At 45.4% G+C, this 14,583-nt stretch overlaps 1 protein-coding gene across 1 annotated transcript in view; it reads right to left on the bottom strand.

Annotated features, from left to right (window-relative positions):
- Window positions 1-14,583, bottom strand: part of DOCK1 (dedicator of cytokinesis 1) — a 445,579-nt gene that overhangs the window by 336,372 nt on the left and 94,624 nt on the right. Inside the window, 1 exon segment of the mRNA XM_031957020.1 lies at window positions 5,844-5,952. Coding sequence (XP_031812880.1) covers window positions 5,844-5,952 — 109 coding nt within the window.

Here is a 14,583-nt window from a genome sequence, read left to right as displayed (position 1 = left end):
GCAGCAAGCAGACAGCTTTGTTTTAATAAGCTGGGACCTTTAGAGTACAGCTCTCGTTTTCCTTCTACCCCTCTTTGACTGCGGCCCCCCCCCCAAGCACTGCTCGAAGGCCGAAGCGGTCCACCCGACTGGGGGGAGCACCATGGGGATAGTTCAAGGGCAATGAGCTCGTGCAAGTCCCCATCAAATTTATCGAGCAAAGATGAGATTATTTTAGACATGACACAGGAAACTCAACTCAATGCAATCCGACGAGTCCTTATTAAGGGCTCTTTTTGGAGCGGCAAGGAATTGGAAATCGAGTGAAGGCCCAAATTCAGGTCTGTCACCCGGTAGGTGCCCCCTCAAAAACTGGCTACTTCGATTCCATTTCTTTCAACAATTAAGTCCCTACTAAGTGCAAGGGACGACCCTAGGTGGTGACATATTTAACATCCAGCATTTGGGGACTTTCCAGTCTAAGGGGAAGGACAAAACACAGAGGTTAGTGGACTATAAGCCGATTGTGATGGACAAAACTAAAGATTTATTCCCAAAGAGATGGCAAGGAGGAGCATGGCCTGGATCATTATGAAGGACAGAGGTAGAGCTAGAAAGGAGCCCTCCCCTTAGAGACCCTGAGAGGGCCAGTGAGAGCCAAGGTAAAAAGAGGCAGACGGGCAGGAGCAGCCTTCCTCCCATGGCTCATCCATCTCCTCGAGCAACTTTTCCCATTGTTCCAGGAGTTTAGGCTTGTTCCCTCTCTAACCAGATTTACCCTCCTCCGGGGAACATTATCAATTTCTCTCTTCCACCCCCAGGGCCCTAAGGACAAAGCCAAGCTCAATAAATGCAGGATGAGTTAATGAGTAAATGATAGGCAAAAAGAATTATTATGAACAATTCCGCAGCTAAAGAAAAACGCTTAGTCAAGTCTCCGAGGAGCACGCAGAGAAATAGCTGGCAGGGCTGGAGCCCCAGGTTTGCAGCCAACATTTCCCACCCCAGCAGCCCCCTGGTCTTGTCCAGAGGACAAAGGCTTCTCGCCCCGGTCGAGACAAACATGACCGGCTCCCAGACGTTCCCCAGCATCCAGCCACAGCCCAGTGTCCAGAACTCCCTCAGACTTTCCTTCACCTTTGATGAGAATACGATTGGGCAAGGCCCAAGGACGCACCAAGGTACAGGTACTTTCCTCTGTCAGCCTGGGTTTGCCAGAGCTCTGGCTGTCAAGGAGATCTTCATCCAGAGTTCTCAACAGCTCATTCAAAGTTCTGTCAGCTACCAAAGGTGATTAGTACAGACGGGGGTCCCCGAGTCCGAGGGCTGCTCCTAGCGCTGATGCTTAAGGTGCACTAAGACTTTTGGGACACTCAAGCTATAAAGTATTATACAAACTTTAAAAGTATCATAGAGATGTCCCTTTTCAATTACCATCATTTACTGCTCTTATGACAAAAATAGGAAAAGCCAGGAGTACTTATTGGCTCTATGACCCTTGGCAAGTCACTAAATCACTCACTAGTAATAATAATAATGATCAACAGCAATAATAACAACAATAACAACAGTATCTATCTATATATATATATATATATATATATATATATATATATATATATATATTTTAAGAGCTCCACAACAATTTTATCATTTCATCCTCACAGCAACCCTAGGAGGTTGGATGCTATTATTGTTCCCATTTTACAGGGGAGGAGACTGAGGCAGACAGAGATTAAGTGACTTAGCCAGACTCCTATGGCTAATAAAAAGCTGAAGATAGATTTGAACTCACTTTCCTAGAGTCCACACTGTAGTCCACACTGTGGAATCACTTTGGTTCCCCTGATGATTACAAGTTCCAGAGAAGGCAGAAACTTGTATTATTCAAGGCAGTTTTTCTTATCAGGTGTTCCCATAATAATAATAATTATTATTATTGATATTAGCACCAACCCCACCTCAGCCCTTCCTTCCCCCAAAATGGAAAAAACCAAAGAGGTTTGGACAGGAATTATTTCAACTCTATCTTCATCTCACAGTGAAAAAAGAGAAGGCTCCTGCAACTGGTTGGTAGAATTGAAGGCAATAAAGATGGCGGCTCTAAAACTGTACTAAAGGGTTCAACTCCAATCCCTATTTCAGACTCAGTAAAAGCCCACTGCGATAGTCTGCAAAAGCCAGGAGAACAAAAACGCCCTTTCTGAACAAAGGTCGGTTGGCTGCGGAGAGCATTTCCAAGAAACAACATCACAGAACTCTACATGTGCTTCTCCCATTTCCTCATCATGGATTAATGAGTGAACATTTATTCACAGTGAACATTCATTTATTAAATACCTACTGAGTGCCAGGGAGTCAGCACCTCAAAGATGAAAACTCATGGCTCCTCCTCTATTCTCAACACAGCACAGATCTGGGGTCAGGACGCCCCCTCCCAATGGCTCTACGACCTCAAGCAGGACCTTTAGGCTTCTGTAAAATGGGGTCCCTTCCCTTCCCAAACCCACTACCCTGGGATGCCCAGGCCCCCCCAATGTGTCTCGGCACAAATTCTCGGAGGCAGGAAGGCTCCAGTTGGAGACCATTTCCGGGCTCCTGTGGGCATATGGCGCTTGAACAGAAGTTGGCAGCAAGAGAAACATCACTTCAAGGTCAAAAAGCTGGATCCATCTCAACAGACGGAAGCCGGGCGCCGCGGTCTGAACGTCACAGAAACCGTTTGTGTCCTAGAATAAAACACCTTCCCAAGAAAGGTCTCCCACGGTTTCCGTCACAAAGTGATTTGACACACGGGGAAGGAGGCAGACGCAAGTCAAAGCCTAGCTAAATTTAATGATGAGAAAATATATTTAGAAATCCCAACTTCTTCTGAGCCCAGTGCTTCCTGTAATTTCATCTATTCTTATACGAATTGCTCCTTCTTTTGCTAAAATGCCTGTTGGATTTAGTGACACAGAATCACAGACCAGAATCCTAGGACTGGGCCCTTGGAAGGGTTCAGTCCTGATCCCAAAGCAGAGCCCCATGAGAATACTCCCAAGAGTGGCTGTTCGGGCTGAGCTGGGAGATGTCCAAGAAGGGGCATCCAGGAGCTCTCCGAGGTCTGAGGTCCAAGGAAGAGACACTCATGACTTCCCAAGGGGGAGGATTTTTCTTTAGGAAATGTTCCCTAATATTGGGTCTAAATCAGGTTTTTTTGGTGACAATTCTCTCTTTAGAAGCCCTGCCCCTTCTTCTTATGCAGTCCATGACCTCATTAGCTTTGGGGGCTACTGTATCATGGAGGACTCCTATTGAGCTAAAGCATCTTTTTGTGGGTCTTTTTGTGGACAACCACCATCGCTCTCTCTGAAGAGCTATTCCCGTTTGCTCCCTATGAAGTTTGTTTTTTGAGCCCCCAAAAGGAGCCTTGACATTTATCTCTAACGAATTTCACCTCACTGCATCCAAAGTCTTGGGAGGCAGCTTCCTACACTCGCCAACCTCCTACGCTCGCCGACCTCCTACATTGACTGACCTCCTACACTCGCCAACCTCCTACGCTCGCCGACCTCCTACGCTCGCCGACCTTCCAGCTCTGTCACCAGTCCAATTTGGGAGGAACCTCCTCAGTCACCTGCCCACAGAGAATCCCTCCCTATCACTTCCCAAACGAGAGTTCATTCAGATGTTCCTTGTGGGCCTCCAGGGAAGAGGAAATCACTGGACAAGGAGGCCATCTATTCCCAGAGGGAGAGCTGGAGAAAAAGATTTTCTTTACCTCAAATTGAAATCTGCCACTTTCTCCCACTCCTCCTGCTTGTCTCTCTGAGGTCAACGACGGCAAATCTCATTTCTTTTCTACCTAACAGGCCTCCATCCTTGACCATGTCCCCTCCCCAATTTCAGTAAAGTCTTCTCTAAGCTAAACGGACCTAGTTTCACTACAGGACCCAATTCAAACCTCTTTAGCAGTCGAGAAGCATTCTACAATCAAGTTTTCTATACTTTTCTCATAACATGTCATCCAAAAATGAATTCAACACTCAGCCCAGACACAAAGTGTCCAGGACAGAGGATGGAGGGCAACGATTCCCTCCCTCTGGCCCACGATGAGCATTCTGCTTTGTGGGATCGCTGCTGGCTGGATTGATGCTTATCAAGCCTCGTTTCTAACTAGAAGGTGGTGGATCCAGTGCTGATTCTGTCATTAGGCATCAAGATCGTTTTCAGAAGTAACTGCTTGCCAAAGGAACCAAACTCAACAGGTTAACTATACACACACTTGACTCTTGAGAAACTACAGATTCATCTTATAAAAAGAAGACATAAATGTTTTCTGAAATGTTGAACCAAACATACAGAATGAACAATTTTCTTGGAAAAAATAAAATGCGACTGTCAGAAAACTGCATTGCCTAGGAGATTTTTTTTAAGGAAAGTTATTTCGTTCACGTTGATATATATTTGTTCCATTGGTCACAACAACCGTTCGACACGTCGGAACACAAATAAATCTTCGTTCAGGAGTGCTTGGCAAAGCTTTATAGCTTGGAAATTACTTCTCGAAAACACTTTTAAAACAATAGTTGGAGGGTTATTTTCTGAAATTAAACATTAAAAAGAACATTAAATAAATGTTTGTGGAATGGAAACGAGAAAGTGAAGCTGAGCCGTGATGCTGTTGTGTTGGGATAATCAGGTAGAAAGTCCTCCCAGGGAGCCCGCATCGACAACACATTGCCAATTTCACGGCTAATTCTGTAATGGCAAAGAGCTGTCTATGGAGAATCGATATAAAAGCGAAGCCCTGGAGACCTAACAAAGCAGGGTCAGGGTCCCCGTCCTACCCCCACAGGGATGTTCGACGGGTTCTGCGCTCCACCCGGGCTGAATGGGGAAACATGGAAGCACCTTTTCTGATCACATAACAGCCGACAACCATAGACAATGTGACGTGCTCCTCGCACAGACCAGGTCAGCTTTTATCACCCTCATTTTGGATTGCCTCAGTTTCCTCATCTGTAAAAGGGGATCGACACCTCTAAGGAACTTTGAAGTTCAAGATTTGGGATCCCATGATTCTAGAAGGGACAGTAATCCCCTCTCACCAGACTGCAAATGCTACTGAGACAAAGGTAGAACCAGAGAGAAAGGAAAATCCCAGTTTCCACTTCTGGAAAATGGGGAGGGGGCTGGGCCAGATGATTTCTGAGGCGTGACCCTCGACAAAGCAGAACAGGGGATGGCTTCATCTGACAGGACAAGCACCCGGAGGGGCAACGGTTTTAAAAACTATCCCATTAAAGGAATTCGGCGCTGATGGGCAGCAGAGAGCCCAGAGCACATCAAGGGCGGAAGAAGAAGAAGACCCCTTGCTGGCTCCCACCCGGCGCCAAAGGGGAGGCTGAGGCCTGCTCCGACACATAGCCTCGAGGAAGGAAAGCGAGCGCCCGGAGTGGAGATCAGCAGCATCTCCAAGCACGTCCCTGGCCCGCGGCTAGTGGCCCTGACGAGGAGGGGAACCAGCTGCTCCTCAGCTCGCTTCTTTAAAGACAAGTGCATTCAGATTACTGCCTTGCAGAGAGGGCACAGACACAGGCAATAAAAGTATTTAAAAGCATCTAAGAGGGGAAAAAACTTTCATTATACACACGGAGCACGATTATGCTTCTTGCAAAATATACTCTGGGGCCTTCAGGCTTCACTGAGTGCATAATTAGGGCTTCTCTCCAGTCCATAATCAGAAACCCTTCTCTCCTCCCTCCCAGCCCGGCTCCCCCCCCCCCTACCTGGCTCTCCCCCCCCCCCCCCACCCACCTCCCCTCCTCCCCAGCTCCTCCAGGGACCGGACAGCCCCTTCAGAGCCTTCCAGGACATACCTTGACTCGGACCGTCTGATCAGACACACTGGCCATCATGTTATTGATGGACTTGAATAACTGCAGCAAGGACTCCATGAAGTCAGCTTCCCCCTTGTTTTCATACAATCTGGAAAGAAAGCAGCAAAGAGATTAGCAGGAGTGCAGGGCCCTGGGCCCAAACCAAGGGCAGCAAAGTACACACACACACACACACACACACACACACACATACAAAAAATATGGTGATGTTGACAAAACCAAATATTTCTTTTACAGTCTAGCAAGGCTTTTACCCATGATTTCCTTGGAGCCTCCGAATAAAATAATAAAAGCAATGTCTTTAAAAAAATCTGAAGAAAACAGGAAGGAAGGAAGGAAGGAAGGAAGGAAGGAAGGGAGGGAGAGAGAGAGAGAAGGAGGGAGGAAGAAGGGAAGAAAGGGGGAAAGAAGAAGGGAGGGAAAGAGGGAAGGAAGGAAGGAAGGAAGGAAGGAAGGAAGGAAGGAAGGAAGGAAGGAAGGAAGGAAGAAAAGGAGAGAAGGAGGGAGAGAGGAAAGAAGGAAGGAAGGAAGGAAGGAAGGAAGGAAGGAAGGAAGGAAGGAAGGAAGGAAGGAAGGAAGGGAGGGAGAGAGAGAGAGAAGGAGGGAGGAAGAAGGGAAGAAAGGGGGAAAGAAGAAGGGAGGGAAAGAGGGAAGGAAGGAAGGAAGGAAGGAAGGAAGGAAGGAAGGAAGGAAGGAAGGAAGGAAGATAAAAAAATAGGTAAACAAATAGGCAGACAGACAGATGGAAAGATATAGATATATAGATCTCACTTGCATTCCCAAGCAAGGAAGGAACTAGGTAGCAAAGTATACAGAGTCCTTGATGCAGTCAAGAAAACTCCAATTCAGATAAAGTTTTTATTAATTGTATGATCCTGAGCAAGTCCCTTGATCTGTTTGCCTCAGTTTCCTCATCTGTAAAATGCAAATAACAATAGATAATCATATTGTGAGGATAAAATGAGGTAACTTATGTAAAGTGATTAGCAAAATGTATATAAATCCTAGGTTTTATTCATTACGGTTTCATCAAGCTCCTGCAGTTTTCATGAATTCAGACCCTTTCACTAAAAAGAGAATCCCTGAAATGTTTTCAATGAGTAAATTTTTTGTAAAGAAAATACGCTTTTGTACCCTAAAAGAAATTCTCATTTAAAAGAATCTAGGATGACACGTGAATAGAGGGCTCAATGTGGAATCAGAAAAGCCACGGGTTCGAATTTGCCCTCTGACCCATCCGAGTTTTATGACTCAGCACAGGTCACCTAACCTCACAAGAGACTGGAGTCGATGACCCTGCAGGTAATGAATTCTATCCCAAAATTCTATCCCCAAAAGTCATCAAAAGGAAGAGAAATCCGTAGCTTTCCCATAACCTGAGTTTCCCCATTAGACCAAAAGGGACGGTCCAGAGCACTCAAGTTTGCCCACGTTTCCTATTCTGACACATCAGGGAACCTTTCAAGGAGAGAAGGTAAATTCACAATCAGCAAGCAGTCAGTTACCGTGCCAGAGCTGCTATTCAAGGCCCTTGTTTGTATGGGAAAAAGGGATGGGGGCCAGAGTGTGCTGTCTACTGCGCAGCAACTTGGAAGTCGTCCCAGTGTCTGCTCTATGCCCTTCACCCAGAAAGCCACCCCATTTCTTATGTAACTCACGGGAGGAACAGAACAAGAAAAACACAAAGGGACTCGCACAAAGGCCACTCATCACTCATCGTCTGCTTTTAAATGTCCTCAGTGTCACCAGCAAGAACACAGCAACACTTGTAGAGCCGCTAACGTTATTCAAGGAGCGATGGAGGAACGATCCCCCCGCAGCTTCTCCCAATTAACGACGATGCCTAGTGGGACACCGAGGCCCGGACAGAGACGGGACCTCGGGAGGCCGTGAACCAGGGAAGGAAGAATGGGAATCTGTCCAGCATTCGTCTTCTCCTGGGGGTGGAACTTCAGCACTTTCCTGACTTAATTCAGTCCATCTGAAGCCGGTTCACTCCGGTTTTCTCATTAATGGCGTTTTACACGCTCCCCCACACCCAACCTCCTGCCAAGATGGAAGCCAACACGACAGGGATTCAGGACGAGCCTCTGAAAGTGTTCCTTATGACGGCAGCCTCATCCAGTGTATGAAGCCCTTTTACCAAACTTCTTTTCCTGTTCTTTTTACGGGAAGAAAGGGCTTTCAGGGAGGAATGGGACCGAGAGGAATATGCTAGAAAATGTGAAAACAAAAGATATCAATAAAAATTGATGAAAAAAATGGGAGATTCTAAGGAAAAAAAAAAATCTGGATTTACAAGCATGAAAAGAGGAAGGGATCACAGCCATTGGAAGCAAGATCCTTAGCTCAAAGGATTCACTCTTTGTTGGGTTCTTGGAAGGAAAATTACTGTCAATTATACAAAAATACAACTAAGTCCCAGTGAAGAGTCTTATTTGAAGAAAATACAGCAATGCAGAACAAGAAAAAAAAAAAAGAAGAAAACAACCTTTAAAAGTTTATTTCAACTAGAGAAGGAAAAGCATACTTGTCAATTCCATCTGAGAGCTCATTTTTTCCCCCAAGATAATAAATGTGCTGCAGGTTAGGCAAGGAAAACTCTCATTTGTTTTTTCTTACATCTGAAAATACCGCATCCAATCTGCCAAGAGTCCTTGCAGTATCCACAGTCTCAGGGCAGGATGGGGGCTTCTTTCCAAGTTTAAAAAAAAAAAAGTTGTTTTTTGTTTTTATTTTTTTCTTCTAGACCTATAGAGAAAATTCAAGACTTCCCACTGCTTTCTACAGAAATAAAGGCCTTTTTACAGCAGCAGTTTGGGCTATCTTGTGAAGACAGGGGTCTAGAAAAGACTAAAAGCCTTTTAGTCTTAGAAAAGACAGTGGGAAGAATTATTAAAATCTTTATTCTAACATCCTAAAATTTTAGATTTCAGAATCATAATCATTTACTTTTAAATAGACAGGTTCTGGCAGAACAGCAGAAGAACTCAGACTGAGGTTGGTGGAGGACTGGGTCCTTAGTAATTCAGTTTCCTTTTGTTTTGAGGTAGGGGATTATGGGTATGGAAGCAGTGAATTCATGTAATGTGCTAGTTAGTGTTACTGAGCTTTTTAAAAAAGACCTTTTCTTTTTCACTCTTAATATGAGAAATAGGCAAAGGGAGAGGTAGATACTAAGAAATGAAGGTTTAAAAAAAAAACAAATCAATAAATGTTTGGCTTGGTTAAGAATGTAAAACTTCATTTGTCCTTTGTATTCCTACTCACAGTATCTGGTATACAAACGATGCTTAATAAATGCTAGCCATTTTTTTTTAAAGGAAAAAGAACAGTTGAAGGAATGTGAATCAAATCAAGAGATTATGGATGGATGGATGGACAGACAGACGGATGGATGGGCCTCGGATTTTAGAATACTGGGCACATCAAATATGCTCAGCTATTTGCTCTAGCAGGTGTTAGGTAGCCTTGAAGGCAGGTGAAGGGGGATGCCCAGAGCAGGAATTTGGCCCTCAGGACAATGAAAAGTGGTTTTTTTTTTAATAGATTTCTGATAAGTATATTTCAATTCACTTGATTTCCTTTGTAATCATGGGATTTTATTTTATGCATTCAAAACATTATTCAGGGAATAAATAGGTCTATGGGTTTCATCATACTCAGAAGGGTCCCTGATACACCCAAAGCAAAGTAAAGCTATCTTGCACTAGAGAGAAAACTGGTTAAACAAGGAGGAGAACAGGCAGTGGAGCAGGCCGGAAGGCCAGTAATGGGATCCCAAAGGAGAGAAACCTGGTCCTCAGATGGTCCACAGAGTCACATGGGGAGGAAGTCACTTGGTCTGGGCAGCGTGATGATGGGGTTTTGCCCTTTGGGGTGCAAAGGTCTGGGGCTCACGGGGTACACTGGGCAGGTCCAGGATCAGCTTCCCTCTCTTAGGTGCTTATCAGGGAGACCCTGAGTCCCCATGGACAAAAACTCCATGGAGGCAGAGCCCTATCCCCCCAGATTACCAGAGCTCCCTCACTGCCTTGTGCACATGAGCATTTCTGTAAAAGTCTACTGAGTGCACGAAAAAGGAAAGAATGAGGGTCCTCCAAAATCGCCATTCCCACGTGCCTGCTGGGCGTCTGCCCAGGGTCCCCTCTGTGGTCCGTGCTTAGCTTGGCTGTTCCTGACTTCAGTTATAGGACTTTTGAGGGTATCGCCCCCCGGGTCCCCATGGCCTTGCTCACCAACAGCCCCAGGGGACCCTCCTGTTACGAGCCTTGTGACCCCACAAAGCTCAGCTTGGACTGTGAGAGTTTTCACCACTATTTCTCCCCTTCTCAGGAGCTCTCAGGAACAGCCTTGATTCAGGCGGTGAACACAGGCTTGGGGGAGCCGTACGGCCTGTAAAGGGCCTTCCACGTGTGATCTCACCGGGGGCTTGCAAGGAAACCCTTGTTAGGCAGACAACAAGCCCGCCTTCCTGAGAGCAGAGCCGGCCTGCGGCTCCGGCAAAGGCTTCCTGCCCAGCAGAGAGAAAGCTTTCCTGACTCTCTTCCCTTTGTGGGTTGTGAAGCTCTACAGAAAAGGGGTTGGTTTTCAGAATGGAGTCCTGCCTTCGAAATCTACTACTTCTCTGCCTTTCAAAATTCTCTTGATTTAACCCCAGACGGGTCACTCAGCCTAGTCAGGATGACCACTGGGAGGGCCTCGAGATGGTCCCACTCAGTTAGAAGGGTCTGATTCCGACCGGGAACAGGCCTCAGCCCCGAGCCCCAACTCGGTCATCCAAGAGGGACCCTGGACAGCCTCTCACTCATAAAATGGAGTCTGAAATCACAACCAAAGTCTGGTAAAACCTCATTTTTAAGTTCCCAAAACAAGGCCCAGCATATTCCTGGGGAAATCAATTCTACTGAAAGGCGGTGATCCAAAATCTTAAAGAACAAAAGAAAAGGTCTCAGGTTAAGAATGCCTGGATAGGTGTAAAGGGCTGATCCCAAAGCCACAGGGCAGGGGGAGGCTCCCCGATTTCCCAGGCCTACCTTGGGTCAGCACCACGGCCAGGGAAATACAGCCTGAGCACTTGGGAGGCCTGATGCTAAAGGCCCAGGAGATGGAGTGTGGGGGGATAACTGGTGTTTAGAGGGGGATCCAGGACCTGGGAGACTTGCAGCAGATCAATAGGCAGATACAAGCCCGCTGGGGCGGCCTTCCTCAGGCTAGTTTGTTCCTGGCTCAGCAGCCAGCATGGGGAAGGCCAGGCTGCGTGGTTTGGGACCCTAGGAGGAGAAAGGCCTGAATGCTGGAGTCCCTCTGGACCCCGCTGTGGGATGACCAATGAGAAGCCATTCTGGACTTTGCCCCCATATTCATTTCTCTGTCAGTTCAAGCTTAGGTAGCAGTTTCTTGCTTCGGTCAGTTTTCTGGAAGAGATGAGGTTGTGATGGGAACTCTGATCTCAGACAGCTGCAGAAGCAATTTAGGGGAAAGCGACCCATCACCTTTGACCTTAAACCTAAATCACAGACAGAAGCCTATACTTGAACCCAAACACTTGGAAGTGACTATAGGGACCATTTTGGTCTGGCCTCTTTAACCTGAGTCTGAGACCTATTTTCTCTCCTGAATACTTTAGATAACTGTATTTTAACATAATTGATTTCCCTCCAAATCTGAAGGACCTTATTCTAAGCACTTAAGAACAAGCCTCCGAGAAGGGGTCCCTGCTTTGCCGGTCCATGACGGGCCCAATGATACAGAACACATGAAAAGCTGTCCATGTGGATGACTGCGCTGGGATTTGGGCTCAGGTCACAGAGTTGTTCGCAGTCAGAATCACAATAGCCCACCCACAAGAGACACGCTTCCATCTCTCAATAACTGGATAATGAACTCGGGAACTTTTAAATCTCCTGGGCCAAAATTTCTATAAAAGGAAGAGAATGGATTAAATGATCTTGGATGTCCCTCCGGATGCGAAAAATCGATTAAGATAGTCCTTGTTTCTTGGGGATCTTCTTCTCTGCAATTGTTTCTAAGATGAACTCTTCTTGGTTCTCTCCCTTTCCTGCCCATTGTGAAATTTTGTTCTCAGATTCATGGTCTCTATCCTGAACTCATTCCTTCTTTTATCCTTTGTTTTCCTCATGCAGCTAAAGCACTTTTATGGATTTTCTCCAACATCCCTCTTTTTGCTGTCTCATTCTTAGAAATATCAATTCATGAGGGAAGTAATGTGGCTGGAAGCCATGTTCCACACTAAAAATTACCCAGTGTCCCTAACTCAGGCCCTCTGTGTGATCATTCTCCTTCCCTTTCGCAGTCAAATGAAGGAGAAATAATACATCAACTCATCATTCATATTACAATCCCAGCACATTTGTCTGTCATACAGCAGCAGTCATTAAAACTATTGGTAACTGATGAACCAAAAGAATTGTACAGATCAATGGAACAAACCAACAGGAAAGAAGCAGAAATGCCTAAATTCAGTAATCCGAGGTTGGGAAGAGTTCTCCATTTGACAAGAACTTCTGGCCAAACTGGACATGAGTCTGACAGAAAGATGGTTTAGGGAGGCCTGAGAAAGGCAGTGATGGGCAAGACGTGGACATCTTGTGCTTCAGCACGGTGGCCAGGGCACCGGCTTTGAAGTGAACAAAACGTGGCTTCGAATCCTGCTTCTGTCAGGGACTAATTGTGTGACCCTGGGCATGTCATTTACCTAATCTGTCCCTCAGTTTTATCAGAAGAAAAATAAGGAAGTTGAACTCAATGGTCTCAAAAGTCCCTTTCAGTTTTAAATATTATCTTTACATTTAAATGTCTGTAATATTATCTTTGAGTTTATTATTAAACATTAAAGCATTTGGATGGATTTGAATGTTTATATTCAGAGAGGAGCTCTTTGGATAATCCACTCATTTCCCATGAGCTAATGGGTTCTCGCTCTCTTTTATGTATATTAAAAGAGATACATATATATGTGTGCACACACAATAAACACATGTATGTATCTAGGTATGTATCCATGTACGCATATATGTACACACATGTATGTATTCCTCTCTCTGTCTCTTTGTCCTCCTCAACACATAAAAAACACATACAGATACTGGGATTCAGTCTACAAATTGTATTCCATTCTAGTTTGCCCCCAAAGACTGCTGGGTAAAGATGGCCTTGGTCTTTAAAGAAAATCAGATCTTCTTTTTAATAAGCTCTATATTGTCTTTCCTTCTTAATTAGCCTGGAGAACAGAAGAGTAAACAAAAGCAGTTTATTACCTTGCAAGGTTCACCAGGATCCTAACTATGGATTATTAATGGCCATTAGCCCCTTTATAAATTTTATGAAGACTCGCACACAGAAAAGAACTTTTTTCTTTGGTTTTATTCGGATCATGGTGCACCAAATTGGATTTTAAATTCCCTCAATTTCTGCTTGGCTCTTATGAAGGTTGCCTTAGGCAGAGCTACATAAACATGAATGTGACTCAGAGGAAATATGAAGATATTGATTTTTTTCAATAACCTAACTTGGGGTTTGAAATAGGAATATATTACACTGATCCTTTACTCGTGGAGAGCAACGGGGCAGTTTTGCTGCCAAGAATCTGCCATTTCGATGGTGCCCTCCTCGGCAAAAGCCCTGCCCAGGCCCCCGGACCGATATCCGTCTCTGCCACCGATCACAGAAGGGACCAGAAATCACCAATTCCAGGCCCCTCATTTTGGAGATGAAGAAAGCCAGGAAGGGAAAAAAGGATTTTGCCAAGAACACAGAGAAGGACAGATGGCGGAGAGAGTATCTGGACCCCTGTCATGGGATACCCGGACTGGAGATTTTTCCCACTGCACTTCTCGGACTTCCCAAGTCAGACTAACGAGCCATCTGCACCGGTCCCTTCCCAGGGTGAAGGCTGAAAGGATAAACTGTCACCTCTTCTCATCCAGTGACTTCGGGGCAATGAGGAGGCTCAGTCTGATCATTAGCTCCACTGAATATATTCATTTTGCCTACAATTTTCAGGAACCATCTTAAACTCACAGCACTTGCCTTTAAGATGATTAATCTATACATTGAGAGAGGTGATTAGTGTGATGGGCAGCACAACTCCCAAGCTCCAAAGGTGAATCCCCATTAAAAAAAAAAAAAAAAAAAAAAAGAAAAGAAAAGAAAAAAATGGACAAACTTTTCCAATGAAATCTTTCATCAAAATACAGAGGGGAGAAGGGGAAGACTCCAGAATGCCTTTGTTTGTCTCCTAACAAGGCAGTTTTATTTTCCTTGTTGGTGAAAGTGGGAAAATGGTCCCGGCAGTGCAGGTGACGGAAAGGTGGACACCAGAGCCAAGGGGAAAAATATTCCCAGAATTCCAAAAGGCCAGCATCCAGTAAGTCCCAGTTTTATAGCCCAGCAGAAAGGTCAGAGAGACCTGAGTTCAAATGCAGCTTGTTTTGTGACCTGTGGAAAAATCCCTTAATCTCCATCTGCCTCAGTTTCCTCACTTGTAAAATGGGGGTGATGATAATAATAGCGTCTACCTCCCCGGGGTTGCACAAAGATAATCACAATAAAACGCCCAGCACAACAACTGGCACCCGGAGGCTCCCAGAGAAATGCTTCTTCCCTGCTCTTCCTCCTGCTGCACCTCCCAGAGCCCACAAGTTCCTGCTTAAAGACCCTCAGTGAGGGGGAGACCGCCTCCTGCCCAACGTGACCC

Source organism: Sarcophilus harrisii, chromosome 2 (genome assembly GCF_902635505.1).
Source record: "Sarcophilus harrisii chromosome 2, mSarHar1.11, whole genome shotgun sequence".
Taxonomy (NCBI): Eukaryota; Metazoa; Chordata; class Mammalia; order Dasyuromorphia; family Dasyuridae; genus Sarcophilus; species Sarcophilus harrisii.
Note: the sequence above shows the minus strand (reverse complement) of the source record. Positions and strands in the feature narration are given on the sequence as shown.